An 18,028-nucleotide genomic window follows, 5' to 3' on the forward strand; every position below is an offset into this window, starting at 1 on the left:
GGTTTTGAAATTCTAAGCAACTTTTATGTTGAGTATTTTTAATATAAAGACACTTTGGTGTCCATAATTATGGGTACAATCACAATTAAGCATTAGTCCAAACTAATTACAAAAATATTTTAAAGTTTAAAATTTGCTCTACAAGAAAGTTGTAGTTTTCGAAATTTTGATCAAATTTTATATTAAACCACTTTTGATTTTTGACTTGTTTTGGTGTTCAAATTGGGGTATTGCTAGTGAAGAAGTAACGAAAAGAATGATTTGTGATTTAGTTTAATAAAAATCCAAAGGTTTTCTAAAAAAAATCTAAGAGTGGAGCAGGACGGTCGGTTGATTCTTGTGAAAATTGAATGTTTTCTTTGCAAATTTTCCTGAACAAGGAAGGTTAGACTGTGAGTTTATATTTTCAAAAATTATGGGTTTTTTTCTTCAAAAAAACACTTGAGAGTGGAGGCCGGACTGCAGGTTGATTTCTCTAAAAGGAAAGAACTTTTTTGAAAAAAAACCTGAAAGAGGAGGCCGAAGTACGGTTTGATTTATCTAAAGTTTGAGTGATTTTTTATAAAATAACTAGAATTCGCATGATCTGAATCGTCTGCCCTGCCGACGGATGGGAAAGAACAACGATAAATTATATGTATAGTATTGCTCGTGAAGAAGTAACAAATAGAACGAGTTGTGATTTGATTAAATTAAAAGCAAAGGGTCTTCCTAAAAAAATTTGAAGAGAGGACCAGGACAGTGGGTTGATTTTGTTAAAATTGAAGGTTTTCTTTGCAAATTTTCAAAACAAGTAAGGTTGGACTGCTGGTTCATTTTGATAAGTTTTGTGGGTTTTTTTTTCACAAAAGCACCTAAGAGTGGAGGCTGGGTTGTGGGTTGATTTCGCTAAAGGTAAATGCTGCATTGAGAGACCCCTTGATTTTGACTTAAATCAAGAGCCCCTCCAGTTACTTCTTTCAGCACATCCATTGCAACAATAGAAAGTAGCAGCTGAGGTAAAAAAAAAGTAACAAAATAGAGGAAGTAGCTCCGACGATCTTCTCCGGCAAGCACCTTCTTCTCAGTGCGACGACCGGGCGGGAGGTGGCCGGGGCGGTCGATGGCGGGGTTGTCGCCAGCCACGGGTGGCATCGGAGGTTGGTAGTCTTAGGGTTATGGTTTGGGGGTTCAGGGTTGGTTTTCATAACTGTCGGCCTTAGAAGGACGGCCGTGGGTGGGGTCGGCCCAGCGGAGGAGACGGGGAGGTGGGCGACCTGTCCGATGGATGGCAAAGGCCAACGACGTGGCCGCACTCCTTGGGCACCTTTTGGTGCGTGGATAGTATATAGGGATACTTCTGTCAATTCCGTTAGTTATTTCACATAACATATGGACTTTCTTCTCCTTTTCTTTAGCTAAAACAACTGCCAAATTACCTCCAAAACATATGAAATTCTATTAGAGATATAACAAATGGAGGTGAACTTATTTTTCCACAAAACACTTATACAAAATTTAAAATTTCAATATTAAAATTTACCAAAATAGACTATTTTTAAGACTATCTAAGTTTATTAGGCACAATATTACTTTAAGAGATGTTGAAAATATACATGATAATTCTATCATGGATTTAAATCATTTGTAGAATTATTTTTAATCATGAAGGACCTTGAAATAATTTTAAATTTTACTTTTGTGAAACAACTTTAAATTTATTATTATTTAAGAATTTCAAATTTTATCTGTGACTTATGATATAATGTATTTTTATAAATTAGTTTATCCCACTAGAGGAATATTAGGTATTTTTGCATAATTTTTTGTTAGTATTTTTGTACCTTAAAAATTTAGATAATTTTCAAAAGTAGCCCAATTTAGTGAATTTTAGTGTCAAGACCTTAAATGCTACTTATGTACTTTTATACAAAAAGTTTCATAAAGTTTAGAGGTAATTTGATAGTTGTTTTATTCTAGAAAAGTAAAGAGAGCTGTGATCTCACACATTATTGTTCGTCTAAGTTAACTGGTGGAATGAACAAAAGTGTCAAATAAGGAATGGAAGTTTAACTCAGTGTTAAATAGAGAATTTAAAATTTTTAGTATCAAATAAGAAATTCTCAATTTTGCTAGTGCCAAATAGCGAATTTTCTCTCTTTTTTATTGATAATGATGTAGCGGTTCTGTTAGTACGTAGATTTTAAAAGTTATTATATACTACGTAGTACTAAATAATACCGACCGTATTAGGCTAGCACTCCGTGGTATAAGTATAACTGAGGTAGTTGCAATTGTTTTTTCTAGTATCTATTTTTCTTGGAAAGGAATGCGAGCATGCATCATGCACATGGCACTATTCCAAGTAGAATTTCTACGAGATAGATGGTATATCTTAAATTTGTTAGTCAATATAAGCTTGCAAGCGATGTTTTTTTTTTTGCCTAAGATGATATTTTTTCCTTAATTTCATAAATAGTTAGGCTTAGCCCACATATCTAAAAAAGACTACATTTATCTTAGGAATCCATATTAGTTTATACAATACTTAATATCAATTGTCATCCTTTTACATTATTATTGAATCATCATATATTCCAACGTGACTTAATAGTATAAAGCTAGCTCTCTCTCCCTCGTGTATGTAGCATAGCTGGTGAAGGACTATAGTATAGAAATGACATAGATGAGTGTAGAAAGGATTTTTCCGTTCTCTCTATATATATCCGAATAATAAATAAGGATTGTAAGTAGTTATGGAAGCCATAGTTTCCTGAGAAGAAACCGAATTAGTAACGGATTTGTAGAATTTATTGTTCAGCATCCGTGCTCATTCCATCATAGCCTATGCATATATGTATATGTACATATATGTATATATATACATATATGTATATGTGTGTATATATATGTATGTATATATATATGTATGTACGTACGCTAACGTATGGATCTTACGCGTATAATGCGGATGGTTGTCCCAGAAGAGAGATTGAGATAATGAAAGTACATGAACAAAAAAGACGTTATCATGATTTGGATGATAGAAACGCATAAATTGGGCAATAAAAAGGAAGCAGAGTTTTATAGCCAATGAAAAATAGAGGACTTATTTATTGTCAAGGAAGAAACTCTAATTTTTTGTTCTAAGAAAAGAAGCTTTTACTTTCTTTCCAATACTGTGACACTCACTTGCGCACAAAACGTGACCTTCAAATACGGTGGGCCTAGGGTTTCGCGAATTTTAGTCACCTGTTTTTATAGGCGTGATAAAATAAAAATTCGTAATTTGATGAGGAGAAAAAAACGAGTTCCCCTCTTGGATGAATCTGTGGGCCAGCTCTTCGATCGGACGGCCCAGATCAATCGTGGCGCGGGAGTGCCGCTGAACTGACGAGCGGAGTCGGAGAGGAAGAGGAGAGGGGGAAGCGTTTCGGTTACCTCTCCGCACTCCCTCCTTTTTGCGTCGTCGGCCATCCGGCGTGAATAAATCGGCTCTCCTTTGGCGATTTGGGAGAGGAGAGGGAGTACTGGAGGAGAGCAGGAGAGAGACGGGGAGGGCTCGATCGTACCAGTTGGGAGTCCGGCGTCGGATCCATCTGGGCCTCGCGCCGTCAGGTGCCGCCGGAGCCGCCGTGGCGGTGGGTTGGATTGGACGACGGCGGGGTGCCTTGCCTTCGCAATCCAATCCAGTCTCGTCTTCGAGAGAAAGAGGACTAAAGGAGTGATCCCATTCCCTCCCCCTCCCCACCCACACTCCATTCCACATGGCGCCGCCGGCGCCGGCGCCGGCGCCACCGCCACCGCCGTCGCAGGGGAACCTCACCACCAGCGACGCCCTCACCTACCTCAAGAACGTCAAGGAGAAGTTCCAGGACAGGCGCCACAAGTACGACGAGTTCCTCGAGGTCATGCGCGATTTCAAGAGTAACAAGATCGACACCGGCGGCGTCATCCTCCGCGTCAAGACCCTGTTCCATGGCCACTCCGACCTGATCCTCGGCTTCAACGCCTTCCTCCCCAAGGGGTACGAGATCAAGCATGAGGATCTCGACAAGAAGCCCGTCGATTTTTCCATGGCCATCAGCTTTGTCAACAAGATTAAGGTTCCGTATCATTCATCTGCGATCCCATTCCCTCTTTGCCTCCGCAAACCATCCATCTGATTAACTTGACTCTCCGCCACAGAGCCGATTCCAGCAGGAGGACCATGTCTACAAGTCATTCCTCGGAATCCTCAACATGTACCGCATGCATAACAAGCCCATCCAAGATGTTTATGAGGAGGTACCGTGCCTGTTCTCCACATGTCCTTGTGCATGCCAATGCATAATTCTGCCTCACCACTTATCTTCCGCCACAGGTCGCGACACTGTTACATGGCCATCCTGATTTGCTTGAGGAGTTCAAGCGCTTCTTGCCTGAAAACCCCACGCCTCCACAGGCAGCCACCGTCTCTAGAGTCAGACATGATGAGAAGAACACCACAATGCATTCTGCTAGGAGTGTTCAGAACATCAAGGTGAATCTACAAATAAAACCATCTTTCTTCATTTCCAAGTGCTTCGGTTGCTATATACTCCCTCCGTCCATCGCTGTTGGTTGTATTTTTTTTAGGACAAAGTCTTCATAAGTAGATTCTAGTCTTTAATTTCTCTTACATAATCATACAATTCATTTGAATACAAATCTGCTGATGCAACGTTTGTGCACTAAATGAGTACATAATTTGGCAAATTGTTGGTCAAACATTACAATTTGACTTTCAAATTAGAAAACACTTTACATTGATGGACGGACGGACGGATGGATGGATGGAATACCAGTTAGCTGAGAGTTTTTCCATGACTAAAGTGTTTTGTTTGGGAGATATATTTTTTCCGTTACTACCAGTTTCACTGTCTGTCTTGCTGTGTTTGATGAAATTAAGAAATTTTTTCCGTTACTACCAGCTTCACTGACTGTCTTGCCATGTTTGATGAAATTAATGAGATGTAATGTGGATAAAACTTTTTTTCTACTTGTGTTTTAGGATAAGCATAAGCCAATGAAAAGTTGTGCGCTGTACTTGTGGGTCGTGGTGCACAAATAAAACATGGAAGTGTGTGGAATAATTTTGTCTATTTAGGTTCCCTTGGCTATACTCTTTTCTTCGCTTCTGTTCTTTCCTTTTGTCTCTTGTTCCTGCATATATACCTAGAATTATTAAACCTATTAAGGCGTTCTCCAACGGGGCACCGTATAAGGCCCCCCACCCTACGTAGGGGGGGCTTTGGGGGGAGCGAGCGGTCCAACGGCTCCCCCCACAGCTCCCCCTATATACGGGGGGAGTTGAAACTCCCTCCATATATAGAGTGAGTTTCAACTCCCCCTATATCTCTAATCACACTGTTTCTTCATGATATTAATCTCGTTTGAGCTCCGTAATATGATGATAATGCGTATTATGACAGTACAAATATTGTATGATTTTTTTAAAATTCAAAAACGATAAATAAATAGTTAGTTAATGAGTGATAGTATATAGAGGGAATAGATATGGGGGGAATGGTTGGAGAGAAGGAGTTATAGGGGGAGGAATCTTTTGGAGGGAGGTAGTAAAATATAGTAAATAGTACGTTTGGGGGGAGTTGGATGGGGGGAATGGTTGGAGAAAGCCTTAAAGAATTCTGGTATGTGTTTTTTTTTTATTTGCAGAGGGAGAGAGCTTTTCCGCCAACTGCTGATCCGGACTCCAGTGTTGATCGCCCTGATTCTGAGCATGTTGTCGAGAGGAGTACTGAGGAGAAAAATCGTAATGCCTGCCACAATCAGGATAGAAGAGATTATGAAAGGAATGATAAATATGACAATAGAGAGCTATCTGGCCGTAAACCACAAAGAAAGGTGGAGGGTACAGGTGATGATACACTAGGGGGGCCTAGCATCTCTCCTTTATCATTGAATGATAATTATGTACTGAAAAGTAAGTCTCTTGCCATATTGGATAGTACTATGTTGATTCCTCCATGTATACATTCTGAATTGATTTATGCCTCCTCCCCCACCCCACCACATGTTTGACATTTTAGAACCTTGATTCGTCTCTTACTGTTTTTAAATCAGGTTCAAACACACAAGAGTTTCACTTTTGCAAAAAAGTGAAGGTGAAGCTAGAGCCTGAAGCTTACCAAAAGTTCTTGAAATGCCTTCACATATACAGCCAAGAAATTATTACAAGAAGTGAATTGAAAAGATTGGTAAGCCCAGATGATATTATTTTTTAAAGCTGATTCTGGTTTGTAGCTAATGATCTATGGGACTTTCTATATGAGTATATGACAGCTAGGATAGGTAAATCTATTTTGATTTTTCTGAACATGGAAAGATTTTCTGATTTCAGGTGAAAGACATACTGCAGCACTACCCTGATCTTGTGAGTGGATTCAATGAATTCTTGGAACACTGTGAAAACATAGGTGGGTCACATGTTACCTTTTGAGAATGCAACTTTATTGGATGCACTTCCGTGATTTAATATTTGAATATATTGTGTTGTTCAATCTCTAAATGGTCCTTATACTTTGCAGATGGCTTTCTGGAAGGAATCTTAAATGAAAGTAAGTGAAGCTGGCTGTGAAACTTGTAATTTCATTTCTTGTACTTTTGTAGGGATGTTTATGTTTATGTTAGTATTCTGGAATGAAGGGCAAACATCACGGACAGATAAGATTGTGGAAAAAGAGAGAGACAAAGAGCAGGGAGATCCTGAGAAAGAGAGATATAAGGAAAGGGGAAAACCTGAAAAAGCATCGCCATTCAATTCTAAGGAAGGAGCTAGTCACAAAGCTACTGCATTCCCAAGCAAAGAAAAATATAACTTATGCAAACCAATATCAGAGCTTGATCTGTCAAACTGTCAGCGGTGCACTCCAAGCTACCGACTTTTGCCTAAAAATGTGAGCTAATCCAACTCTTTGCAGTTTATGATAATGTCTTGCATGTCTTCTCATGTTTTTTACATTTCCTATCCAGTATCCAATGCCTCCTGCGAGCAACCTGACTGACATTGGAGCTGAAGTGCTTAATGATCTCTGGGTATCAGTGACCTCTGGAAGTGAAGACTATTCATTTAAGCACATGCGCAAAAATCAGTATGAAGAAAGCTTGTTTAGATGTGAAGATGACAGGTATGGAGTTTTATGCCTTGTTTGACTATGCCTACTTGTTTGTAGATAGCAGTACTGAATGTATTGGTTGACAACTTCCAGATTTGAAACATCTAATTTCTAAAAGAAAAACCTATAGCACAGTTGTTGTTACATTTAAAAACAACTCGATCATGGCGTTATAATTACATTTAGTAAATCCAGTATGTTTATTGGTACCTGTTTTTGGTTCACAAGCAGTAGATGGTTAGATTTTTCCTCGGGGGTTACTGTTACTTAAAAGTGCAGAGGCTAGCTATGGGAACTTCAAGTCAGTTACTCAGTAGGGTAACCTATCTTCCATATACTCCCTCCTTCCCCGTTTATAAGGCATACACGTATATCAAGATTCAAACTTTTTCATCTTTGACCAATAATTTGACTATTAAATTTTTGTTTTTATAATGCAAATTTCATATGATTGGATTCATAATCAAATATAGTTTACAATGATTATAAGTTTATAATCAAAAGTGATATAATATATGATAAATAAATGGTCAAAATGTTGTTTAGAAGACCGTGTCATGTTCCACCATGCCTTATAAACGGGGAAGGAGGGAGTATATGGATACGAGTATCAGATACGTGGATATGATACAGGGATATGGCTAGTATATTTTAATACTAACAAATTATATATAAATAATAAAGTAATAGTAAGTTCAATGAGTTCAACAAATGGAAATTTAGAAGGTTCAACTTACATAACAACCTAATTCTAATTTGGACTCGATCTTCTCCTTCAGCCTCTGCAGTTTCATTTTGAAGCTGCTGAAGGTGCAGAAACATTTGGGCACACTTTTATCCCAGCCTTAGATACATGGAGAAGATGTGCTTTAACTCTTCAATAGGATCCCTGGAATTCCAGATCACCGTATTTGCATTTGAACCACATGCTTCCTCCAACAAACTCCTTCAGAATAATGGCATGATTCCACAATGGCCTCCTAAAACAACATGAGATGGCAGGTGCCAAGGATGGCAACACACAGCTAAAAGCCTAAGCTGTAGATGTTGGATGAAGGGAAAAGTAGATCTAGATTCTAGACAAAGGAGAGAAGTGCAGACTCACCATGGCCACTGAGATGAGGTAAGGAATGGACACTTTTTGTTGGAGAAGGGGCTCGATGGCTTGCTGGTGGTCGCTTTTCACAGTGAAGGGGCTATCCACTGGCCACCGGCTCCAGAGGGTTGAAGCAAGAGAGGAAGCGAGGGTGACGATGAAGACGAGAGGAAGTAGCAATTGCATCATGTCACTTGTGGTCATGCTGCAAGGCAGATTGATGCACTTGCACGCTGGGCAAGCAAAGTACTATATCTGTGAAGCATTGTCTGACTTGGCTGTATCTGATCTCGGCTCAAACATGTCTAGGCCAGTACATATTCAGTTTTTTGGAATATGGCTTGGCTACATGTACTCGTATCTGATACGGATATGCTACCCCCTGGCGTTTCCGTGCATCAGAGACTGTAACTTAAATCTGACATACAAGATTAGGCACAGTACATATTGACCCTTTGTTTCTTGTTCTACTGCAATCTGTTACTCATCATAGCAGTGTAACATCTAGTTAATGGCATTTCTTGGTACTTGATGGTCTTTCTATCATGTTGCAGTAGCTCTCAAGATCATATTCAAAACTTGTGTAATGGTGATTTCAGGTTTGAGCTGGACATACTGTTGGAATCCGTTAATTCCACAATTAAGCGGGTTGAAGAGTTGGTAGAAAAGATGGACAAATCACTTAAACCAGACAGCTCAATCGACATCGATGAACATTTAACTAGTAAGCATTTACTTATGTGCAATTGACCTGCATCAAAATGCTTATGTGTGCAGTGGTTCTCTCTTTTTTTTTTTGAATAATATTATTGAACTTTTGCTTCTCTTGTTAGCTCTGAATATGAGGTGCATTGAGCGGGTATATGGTGACCATGGACTTGATGTTGTGGATGTTCTTCGCAAAAACGCTGATGTGGCATTACCAGTTATTTTAACCAGGCTTAAACAAAAACAGGAGGAATGGTCAAGGTGCCAGTCAGATTTTAATAAAATTTGGGCTGAAATATATGCAAAAAATTATCACAAGTCTCTTGACCATCGTAGTTTCTATTTCAAACAACAAGATACAAAGAATCTGAACGCAAAAGGTATGCACATGTTCTATTGTTCCTAGGCATTAATGCTGAAACAATCTATTTCATTTCGTATTATCCTTCCTTTGGTAGCTACCTGCTCTTAAACTACTTCCTCATGGACCTTGCACAGTTCTATTGGCTGAGATTAAAGAAATCAATGAGAAGAAAAGGAAGGGGGATGATGTGTTACTTGCAGTTGCAGCTGGCAACAGGCGGCCTATAGTTCCCAATGTGTCATTTGAATATGTAGATTCAGACATTCATGAAGATCTTTACCAGATCATCAAATACTCTTGTGGAGAACTCTGCAGTTCTTCAGATCAAGTTGACAAAGTGATGAGAATCTGGACAACATTTTTGGAGCCTATATTGGGTATTCAACATCGAGGTCATGGCACTGAAGATGCAGGTATGGTGAAAGCAAAGAGTCGAACCAGAAAAGCTAGTTTGGCATGCGGTGAGAAAAGAAATAATGCAACACCAAATGGTACAGTTGCTGTTAAGCCTGCCAATGGTGATGGCAATATTCTAAAGGAATGTGTACAACCTCCTCGTGCTATATTTGTAAATGAAGCTACAGCAGATGCCCAAGATTGTTCCCATGAAGGTGACCAAACTTTCGGCAGAGGTGAGGAACTACCAAACGCTGCACTGCATGGAAGAGTTCAAAACACCAGTTCTGCAGCTGGCAAAGTAGCTACTTTACAAAACATCTCCACTAAAGGAAATGTGGGAAACACTGATCTTTCTCCAACTGAAAAAAATCAGTGTAGAGCAAATATGGACCTTGGACCAGGTTTAGCTGTCTATTCATCACCCTTTGTAGCTACCTTACACTGTTTCATAGCTTATAATTGATTGCCATTTAATTACCCAGTTCTCAATGGTTTAGGTAATACTACCTCTGCTGGAGCAAAGGCTGTGGTCGAATTGAAGGGTGGGAATGAAACAATTCCGTCTACAAGGGTATGGTCATTCTTAAACTGGGTCTATTTTCTTTCCATGACTGTTCTATAACTGCGTTATTCCCATCTTTGTTTTTCGATGCTCAATTCAAGCATGCATGGTGAAAGAAAAAAAAGGCATGAAAGCTAGAAATAGGAAGTGTTAGAATATCAGGGTTTCACATCATTTTTGTTTCCTTGAAGAGCATCGAGGAAATTCATTTAATTTTTTTAATATAAGCATTATCATTTCAACAGAAAAGAGAAGCTGGGACGGTCAAATCTTTGTATGGAGTGGGTGCTAATCCATTTAATAAATATTCTGGTTCACACAACAATTTAAAGCCAGAAAGAGAAGAGGGTGAATTATCTCCTAATGGTGATTTTGAAGAGGAAAACTTTGGTGTTTTCCAAGTTGAAGCTTCAGATGGAACTTCTAAAATAAAGGAAGGTTCAGCCTGCAGACCTCTCCAGGGCAGACATAAGGAAGTTGTCAAGTTTGCTGGCGAGAATCATGCTGATGCAGATGATGAAGGTGATGAGAGTGCCCAGAGGTCTACAGAGGATAGTGAAAATGCATCTGAGGCTGGTGAAGATGCCTCTGGCAGCGAATCTGGTGGTGGTGAGGAATTTTCTCGAGAAGATCATGAGGAAGAAGAGGATGATATGGACCCTGATACAAATGCCCAAAGTGAGGGTGGGGCAGAGGTTACGGATGCACAAGATCTGGATGTAGGAATATCACTGCCATTTCCAGAACGTTTGCACAGCACAGTTAAACCACTTTACAAGTATGTTGCCTCGACATTACAAAATCACGATAAAGATACACATATATTTTACGGAAATGATTCTTTTTATGTTCTGTTCAGGCTACATCAGGTTAGTTTCTTCAATAATCTCGCATTATCTGCTGTATGTGCCTATGTGGTCTCCTTGGCTAATTTTGTATTGATTTTAGGTCTTATATGAGAGAATATTGTCAGCTAAGACAAACTCTTCCACATCAGAGAAGAAGTGGAAGGCTTCAAAGGATACAAAATCTTCAGACCAATATTCGAAGTAATATGCTCAATACTCTGCTTTCATGGAAACATGTCCTGTTGTATATGGCTAATGTATTGTTAGTGCAGGTTTATCAGTGCCTTATACAGCTTGCTTGATGGTTCTTCTGACAGCACCAAATTTGAAGATGACTGCCGCTCCATCATTGGGACTCAATCATATGTTCTATTTACTTTAGATAAACTGATATACAAAGTTGTGAAGCAGGCAAGTTGTCTCAGAGACCATATCTATTTTACCACCACAAATAATAAATACATTTTTTTCTGCTCGTCTGCAGCTTCAAGTAGTAGCATCTGATGAAATGGACAGCAAGCTTCTCCAGCTTTATCTGTATGAAAAGTCCAGGTCTCCTGGGAGATTCCTTGATCTGGTATATCATGAAAATGCACGTGTCCTTCTCCATGATGAGAGCATATACCGATTTGAATGTGTAAGTTCCATTTCAGTATCTGTACACTGTATTTCGTATGTCTTCCATAAATATACTTGCACTTTTTACTTAGCGTATCATGCAATGCAATGTCTCTCTGAAGAATTTTTGTATCTTACTATACATGAGGGAGGGAGGGAGGACATCAATTACTTTGTACATTGCATGTTTGATCTTGCAGCTATTTGATCAGACAATTTCTGTTGCAATCTGCAGCATTCAAATCCTACAAGATTATCTGTTCAGCTCATGGACTATGGGAATGAAAAACCCGAAGTGACCGCCGTCACATTTGATCCAACCTTTTCACAATATCTTTATAATGATTATCTGTCAAGTATTCCAGATAGCAAATTGGTTGATGATGTCTTCCTTAGGAGGTACTATCCTGGCAGTATAATGAACCCCTCAATTTCATTTTCCTTGTTCGCATTCGTGATTTGACATCTTTATTCCAGGAATAAGCGGAAGCAAGGGGGAAATGATGATTCCCCAGCTTCATTGAAGACCATGGACAATATCATGTTTGTCAATGGTCTTGAGTGCAAGATATCTTGCAAAACCTCGAAGGTACATACAAGTTTAGTGGGATACAAAGTTATGTATTGCATAGTCTAAGAGTCACTCTTTTGTCTATTTCGTAGACACTACTGACTCTTTTCATTGTCTGCTATTGTTTTGGCCATGGGCTAGCAGTATTTTATCACCATAAATATTTTTTGAGTGCCTGAATATGATATCACATTTGCAGGTTTCCTATGTCCTCGACACCGAGGATTTCTTATTTCGTATGAGAAAGAGGAGGAGAGCTCCATCTAGTGGAACCATGCCTTCAAAGGCAAATTTTGCGAAAACTTGCACTGTAAAATCACAAGAATTTCATAGATTTCTCAACAGGCCGTAGGGTCTTGTGGCAGAATTAGGGTAATTATTATAATGGCATGTACAGTTGGGGAGCCTTATGAGTACTGTTGTTCGAGAAAAAGAAAGTGCTGTTGTTTCAAATTTGCCACTTTACTGGAATATATATGCTTGCGGCCCAGCATTATCTGTTTAATGATTCTTTGTGATTTGCTCTCCTAGCAGTTATCAACGTGCACCTGACTGTGGATTAGATTCAGCGCTTGTTTTTTCAGTCTCCCAGGCTGTTCAGGGGGGCTGGAGGTGAACACATTTGAACTGCCCGAGTTTATTCCCCCCTCGAAACGTAATATGTTCTTGTTATTTTTATTTTACAACCGATGTCAATCCACGCCGTGTACAAACAGCGTGTCAATAACGACAATTATTGCAATACATGCTCTTGATGGAATGGAAGCACAAACTTTGTGGCAACATTTGAGAGAGTGGGGACAATGTATAAGAAGTGCAAGTTCCCACAGACAATGGGTGCAATTGTCTGAAGTTTTCGAGATAATACTAGTAGTATGAGACTGAGTTAATACTTGTAGCATGAGACTAAGGGGGTGTTTACATCGAAGTGCTAGATTTCTAGTTCATCCAAATAGAAATTCTAATACGGTGGATTAAACTTTAGCCAAGCTTTAAAAATTTAGCAAGCACGTACGGGTGATAATAGTCTAATAGATGCTAAAGTTTAGTATTCAATTTTTAATGCATCCAAACCAACTCCAAGAAGTAAGAACAGGAGACGTTTAGAGATCATATTGCAATGGTACGCTGTCAAAAACGATGCCAAGCACTACACCTGTACTGTGAAAGACCTGTTCAGAGCTGGTGATGGACGACAGATGGAAGGCTGCATGGGTGGCTCCCAAAATTAGGACGAACAGGGCCCCCATTTTCACGCCAACACCACAAAAGGACCCCTGCCTCCGTCACTATAAATCCAAACCTGCTGCTTCGTCTCCTGAACTACAGGAACACAAGCACAGCGCGACCTGAAGATCGATCGATCGAGTCGACGAAGGCATCGTCAGAGAAAATAATAATAAAGAGATGTCAGGCGGCAAGCTGCGCCCGGCCACGCTGAGCTTGGCCCTGGTGGGGCTGCTCCTCCTCGGCCTCCTCACCGCGCCCGCCTCCGCCAAGGACGACGCCCATGTGATGAGCGTCGACGGCGACGCGCCGAGCAGCGGCGACGAAGGCCGGGTCGTCTACGCGGACATGAAGCTCTCGTCGTCCGACGCGCCGGTGCCGGCGCCAGCGCCGGGACCGTCGGCCAGCGACGAGTGACGCCCGTAGTTACATGCATGCTGCACCTCGTTCCTACCATATTGTTGCTTGCTACACAAGCGGATCGGGTCCAGAGAGTACATTATTATGCGTGTGTCTTTTGTTTTCCTTGTATGGTTTCCACTGTTTTTCTGTGTATCAATTACCAGGTTGTTTGTCTACTTTTCATGATATGGTAAAATTTCGTTATTGTTGTTCATCTCATCTGTAAAGATATTATCACCTCGAACGCTCCCTGTTATTATCACCTCCAATGTTCAGGACAAAAACTATCTGGCCTGCATGCAGTGCAGTGCAGTTCGGTTTCTGAATGTCTTTCTTTCATGACTGAAGGGAGCAGTAACTTTTCTTCTTCTTCTTCTTCTAGCTCGAAGCACTCAGCATCAGTCAGCACACACATCAGTGGACTTGGAATGAAGTCTGATCCTGAAAACTGTGCAGGCAGGGAGCTGGGGTTGCACAGGGGCGTCATGCGTTGCTCGCCCCTCGCAGTTCGTAGCCGCCTGCACCATCAGCGGACCGAGTTTTCAGTTGCAACCAATTGCGGTACGTCAGAGGAGATGACTACTGAGCCGCGGCATCAGTTGCAGTCGATGTTGCCGCAGATGGCGCGGCGCCATGGATGTCGGCCGCTGGGAACAAGGATATGGAGGCGGGTAGCGGCGGCGGCGTGGCGAGCCGGGGCATGAAGGTGAGGCGGCGCTGGTGGAAGGCCATGCCGGGGTCGGGGGGTGGACGGTATTTCATTTACCGTCCACCCCTTGGGGCGTGGGCACCGTTTGATCCGACGTGTGCGGTCCAGATTCTTTTTTTTTTAAACTTGCGGTCCAGATTCGATAGGGTCGCGGTCTGACTTGGTCGTTTCCGGCCTCGGGAGGACGGGAGCCGGAGGTCAGGCGCATCGCGCGGTCGCGCCAGGATGGCGAGCGGCGGAGCTCGATGGCAGCCACGCTGCTCGAGGACGCCGGCAGTCGCGCCGCCGCGTCCTTGGACAGACACCCGGGCGGGTCAACGGCGGCGACAGCCGACGCCACACGCAAGGGACCTACGGACCTGCATGATGATCCTCATCCCTGCCGTGTGCCGTGGATGACGCGGCGTCCGAGGTCAACTCCGACCCCGAGAGGCTGTGCCTGGTCCAGGACCATGCTCCTCAGGACGGTGATCTCCAAGGCCTCGACGTCGGCGGCGTTGCTTGGGGTTGCTCGGCAGGGCCTCATCGGCTGCCCCTGCCGGCGCAATCCTCGCTTAGTAGTGCTGACGACAGGATCGCGTTCCCGTTTACTCGAGGCTTGCGGCGGCGGCGACCCGGGGCAGTCAACGGTGAGCGACAGCACAGCGTCTGAATTCTGATTGTTGTGCAGATCGCTTTCAGTCGTTTCAGAATGAGTAAAATTCAGATTGTTCTGCATCACGCCAAAGGCTTCAAGCAACGACGTTCCGTTTGGTAAAGACCCTGAACTTGGGGTCTTTGCCTTCCCCGCGGCCGCGGACGCCCGGCCGGGTCTCCCGATGTCTAGCCGCCGGAGCCAAACACCGTGCGTCATCTCATCGGCATCGGCGCCATGGAGTCGGGATCGGCGTTGTGCACGAACACATGGCACAGGACGGCGTCGGCGAAGCCGCGCGCCGTGGTCGCCCGTGTTGTAGGTCAGTGCCTGCACCTCTAACTATTCCGGTGGCCGACGCAACCGTGTCAGGTATGCGGTGGGGACGCGGCGGCGCTCTGGCGAGCCGAGGCACGAACCCAGGTCGGGGGTGGACGATATTTCACTTACCGTCCACCCCTTATGGTACCTGGAGACCGTTCGATCGGATATGTGCGGCTCGGATCCGGCAGAGCCGCGGCCTGACTTGGTCGTTACCGTTCTCGGGAGGCTGATGGCAGCGGCGGATCGCGCGAGAATGGCGACGTCCTCTTTGGGAAGGAGAGGGCTCTCTCGACGGCGCGGTCAGCACCATGGCGGCCTGGAGCTTCGGACACGCCGGTTTCCACCACAGCGCGGGCGTCGCCGTTGCGCTCCGGAGCTGGGCGCCGCAAAGCACGCTGGCGTCCACCACCCCGAGTTTATCGTCCCATTCCAAGCTCGCCGAGCACTCCCAGCTGGCCATCCAAGCGGTACGTCACCCACGTATGATTACGCAGTGAGCTTGGAAATGAAATGTGCATTTCAAAATCGACCGCATTCACCTCAACAATCTTGTCCCAGCTTGAAGCTCACTCAACTCTGTTGCCCGCGTATATAGTTCTCCGACATTCAGATTCATGCGCCTCTGACAGCTTCAGTATGAGAAGAAACGGCACCACGCACCAGAAGAAACTAAACGACGAGGAACTCGAGTACTAAACATTTCTGAACATGAGAAGAAAGCACGCGAGTACGCAGGAAATTGAGGTCCGCGAGCTTTGCCACGCCTGCCTTGCTCAAGTTATCAGGGAGCGTGCTGCTTATTGGAAGCAGCGTGGCAAACAGAAAGCTCTGCGGGAGGGCGACTCAAATACCCAGTTCTTTCATGCTCATGCGACCCAGCGCATGCGACGGAACACGGTCAAGGTTGTGGAAGTGGATGGACTGCAGGTCACCTCCCATGATGGGAAGATTGCAGCCCTTACGGCACATTACCAGAAGATCATGGGGGAGCCGGGGTCCAGCACGTTCTCCTTCGACCTCACTGTGCTCTATGCGGGGCGCCCGGCTGCGAGCACGCGGCTTACTGAGCCGTTCACGGCAGCGGAGGCTTTGCAGTCGGTTCGTTCCATGAACCGCTGCAGCGCTCCTGGCCCGGATGGATTTGGCCCCAGTTTCTATGCTGCTGCCTGGTCCACGGTTAAAGCTGAGGTAATGGACTTCCTCCATGCATTCTATGATGGCAGTGCTCAGTTGGAGCGGGTTAACCGCTCGTTTATGGTCCTGATACCGAAGAAGCTGGGTGCAGTGGCTGTGGATGCCTTCAGGCCCATTTGCCTGCAAAAATTGCAGTGTCAAGATTGCTGCAAAACTACTGACCACAAGACTCCAACAGGATTTTTAAAAGGCCGGACTATTGCGGAAAACTTTGTCTATGCTGCCGAGTTACTTCAGGTGTGCAACAAGAGGAAAGTACCTACCCTTGTGCTCAAGCTGGATTTCGCCAAAGCATTTGATACTGTGAACTGGGATTGCCTCATGCAAGTAATGCAGTCAAGAGGATTTCAGCCGAAGTGGTGTTCCTGGGTTCAAATGTTATTGCAAACCTCTCTCACTGCAGTCCTGGTGAATGGCTGCCTTGGCCCGTGGATAAGCTGCAAGCGTGGACTTCGGCAGGGAGACCCCATGTCCCCATACTTGTTCCTGCTCGTGGCTGACGTCTTGCAGGCTCTGATCAAGCAAGCGAGCTCGGTGCGCAACCCACTGGATCCACGGTGTCCTTACCCTATGTTGCAATATGCCGACGACACGCTCATCTTGCTCCGGGGCGAGCTGAGTGATGTGCGGAATCTGAAGGTCATCTTGGATCAGTCCTCGGCTGCTACCGGCTTACACATCAACTACCACAAGAGCACCGCTGTGCCCATGCATATGGGCGAGGACCTCATACCACAATGCATTGATGTGCTGGGCTGCCGCCGGGAAGGTTTTCCTCAAGCCTATCCGGGTCTGCCGCTTTCTTGCTTTGATCCTTACATCTGCAAGGTAGATCGCTACCTGGCTGGTTGGCAGGCGTCCCTCCTCAATCCCTCCTCAATCCGATGGGAAGAATGGTGCTGATAAATGCTGTTTTAGATGGCCAATTATCCTATGTCATGATGGCCATGCTGTTGCCACTGGGGGTAATCACTGGGGTTGACAAGCGTCGGAGGAGCTTCCTCTGGACTGGAGAAGCAGACTCAAAGTGGCGCTAACTATCTGATGGCATGAGACAAGGTCCGTCAGCCGCGCGACAAAGGAGGGCTGTGCATCAGAGACCTGGCTGTGCAGAACACCTGTTTGCTGCTCAAGCTGCTGCATAAACTGCACAACAATACCCAATCGTCGTGGGCGAAATGGGTTCGGCAAAATGTCTGCTTAGCTACGTTGGAGGGGGAAATCGCTGACTCGCAC

The 18,028-nt window shown here is 43.8% G+C and overlaps 2 protein-coding genes across 3 annotated transcripts; both read left to right on the forward strand.

Moving 5' to 3' along the window:
• The first annotated feature begins 3,349 nt into the window (after positions 1–3,349).
• Positions 3,350–12,828, forward strand: LOC120664383 (paired amphipathic helix protein Sin3-like 3). Of its 2 annotated transcripts, none has more exons than XM_039943577.1 (20): positions 3,350–4,085; positions 4,168–4,266; positions 4,343–4,501; positions 5,677–5,944; positions 6,085–6,218; positions 6,362–6,437; positions 6,549–6,578; positions 6,667–6,917; positions 6,994–7,148; positions 8,832–8,956; positions 9,066–9,320; positions 9,439–10,104; positions 10,201–10,274; positions 10,511–11,134; positions 11,214–11,314; positions 11,386–11,524; positions 11,598–11,750; positions 11,967–12,130; positions 12,209–12,320; positions 12,502–12,828. In XM_039943577.1, exons 1-20 carry the CDS (start codon positions 3,747–3,749, stop codon positions 12,652–12,654), a joined length of 4,077 nt encoding a protein of 1,358 aa, XP_039799511.1. In that variant the 5' UTR covers positions 3,350–3,746; the 3' UTR covers positions 12,655–12,828. The 2 variants fall into 2 exon arrangements, with proteins under 2 accessions (XP_039799511.1, XP_039799510.1); XM_039943576.1 differs by having other exon boundaries at positions 3,380–4,085; positions 10,186–10,274.
• An 814-nt stretch (positions 12,829–13,642) lies between these two features.
• LOC120668126 lies at positions 13,643–14,143 on the forward strand. The gene has a single exon (XM_039948055.1). The coding sequence runs from the start codon at positions 13,710–13,712 to the stop codon at positions 13,944–13,946; it is 237 nt and encodes a 78-aa protein (XP_039803989.1). The 5' UTR covers positions 13,643–13,709; the 3' UTR covers positions 13,947–14,143.
• The last annotated feature ends 3,885 nt before the right edge of the window (positions 14,144–18,028 follow it).

This window comes from Panicum virgatum, chromosome 3N, assembly GCF_016808335.1.
Source record: "Panicum virgatum strain AP13 chromosome 3N, P.virgatum_v5, whole genome shotgun sequence".
NCBI lineage: Eukaryota > Viridiplantae > Streptophyta > Magnoliopsida > Poales > Poaceae > Panicum > Panicum virgatum.

Excerpts from the sequence above, each read along its gene's own strand:
- LOC120668126 (XM_039948055.1), top strand. The coding sequence starts at position 13,710 with ATGTCAGGCGGCAAGCTGCGCCCGGCCACGCTGAGCTTGGCCCTGGTG.
- LOC120664383 (XM_039943576.1), top strand. The coding sequence starts at position 3,747 with ATGGCGCCGCCGGCGCCGGCGCCGGCGCCACCGCCACCGCCGTCGCAG. Across the intron at positions 6,219-6,361 it reads GAAGTGAATTGAAAAGATTG|GTGAAAGACATACTGCAGCA; the intron begins GTAAGCCCAGAT and ends TTCTGATTTCAG. Across the intron at positions 12,321-12,501 it reads TATCTTGCAAAACCTCGAAG|GTTTCCTATGTCCTCGACAC; the intron begins GTACATACAAGT and ends TCACATTTGCAG.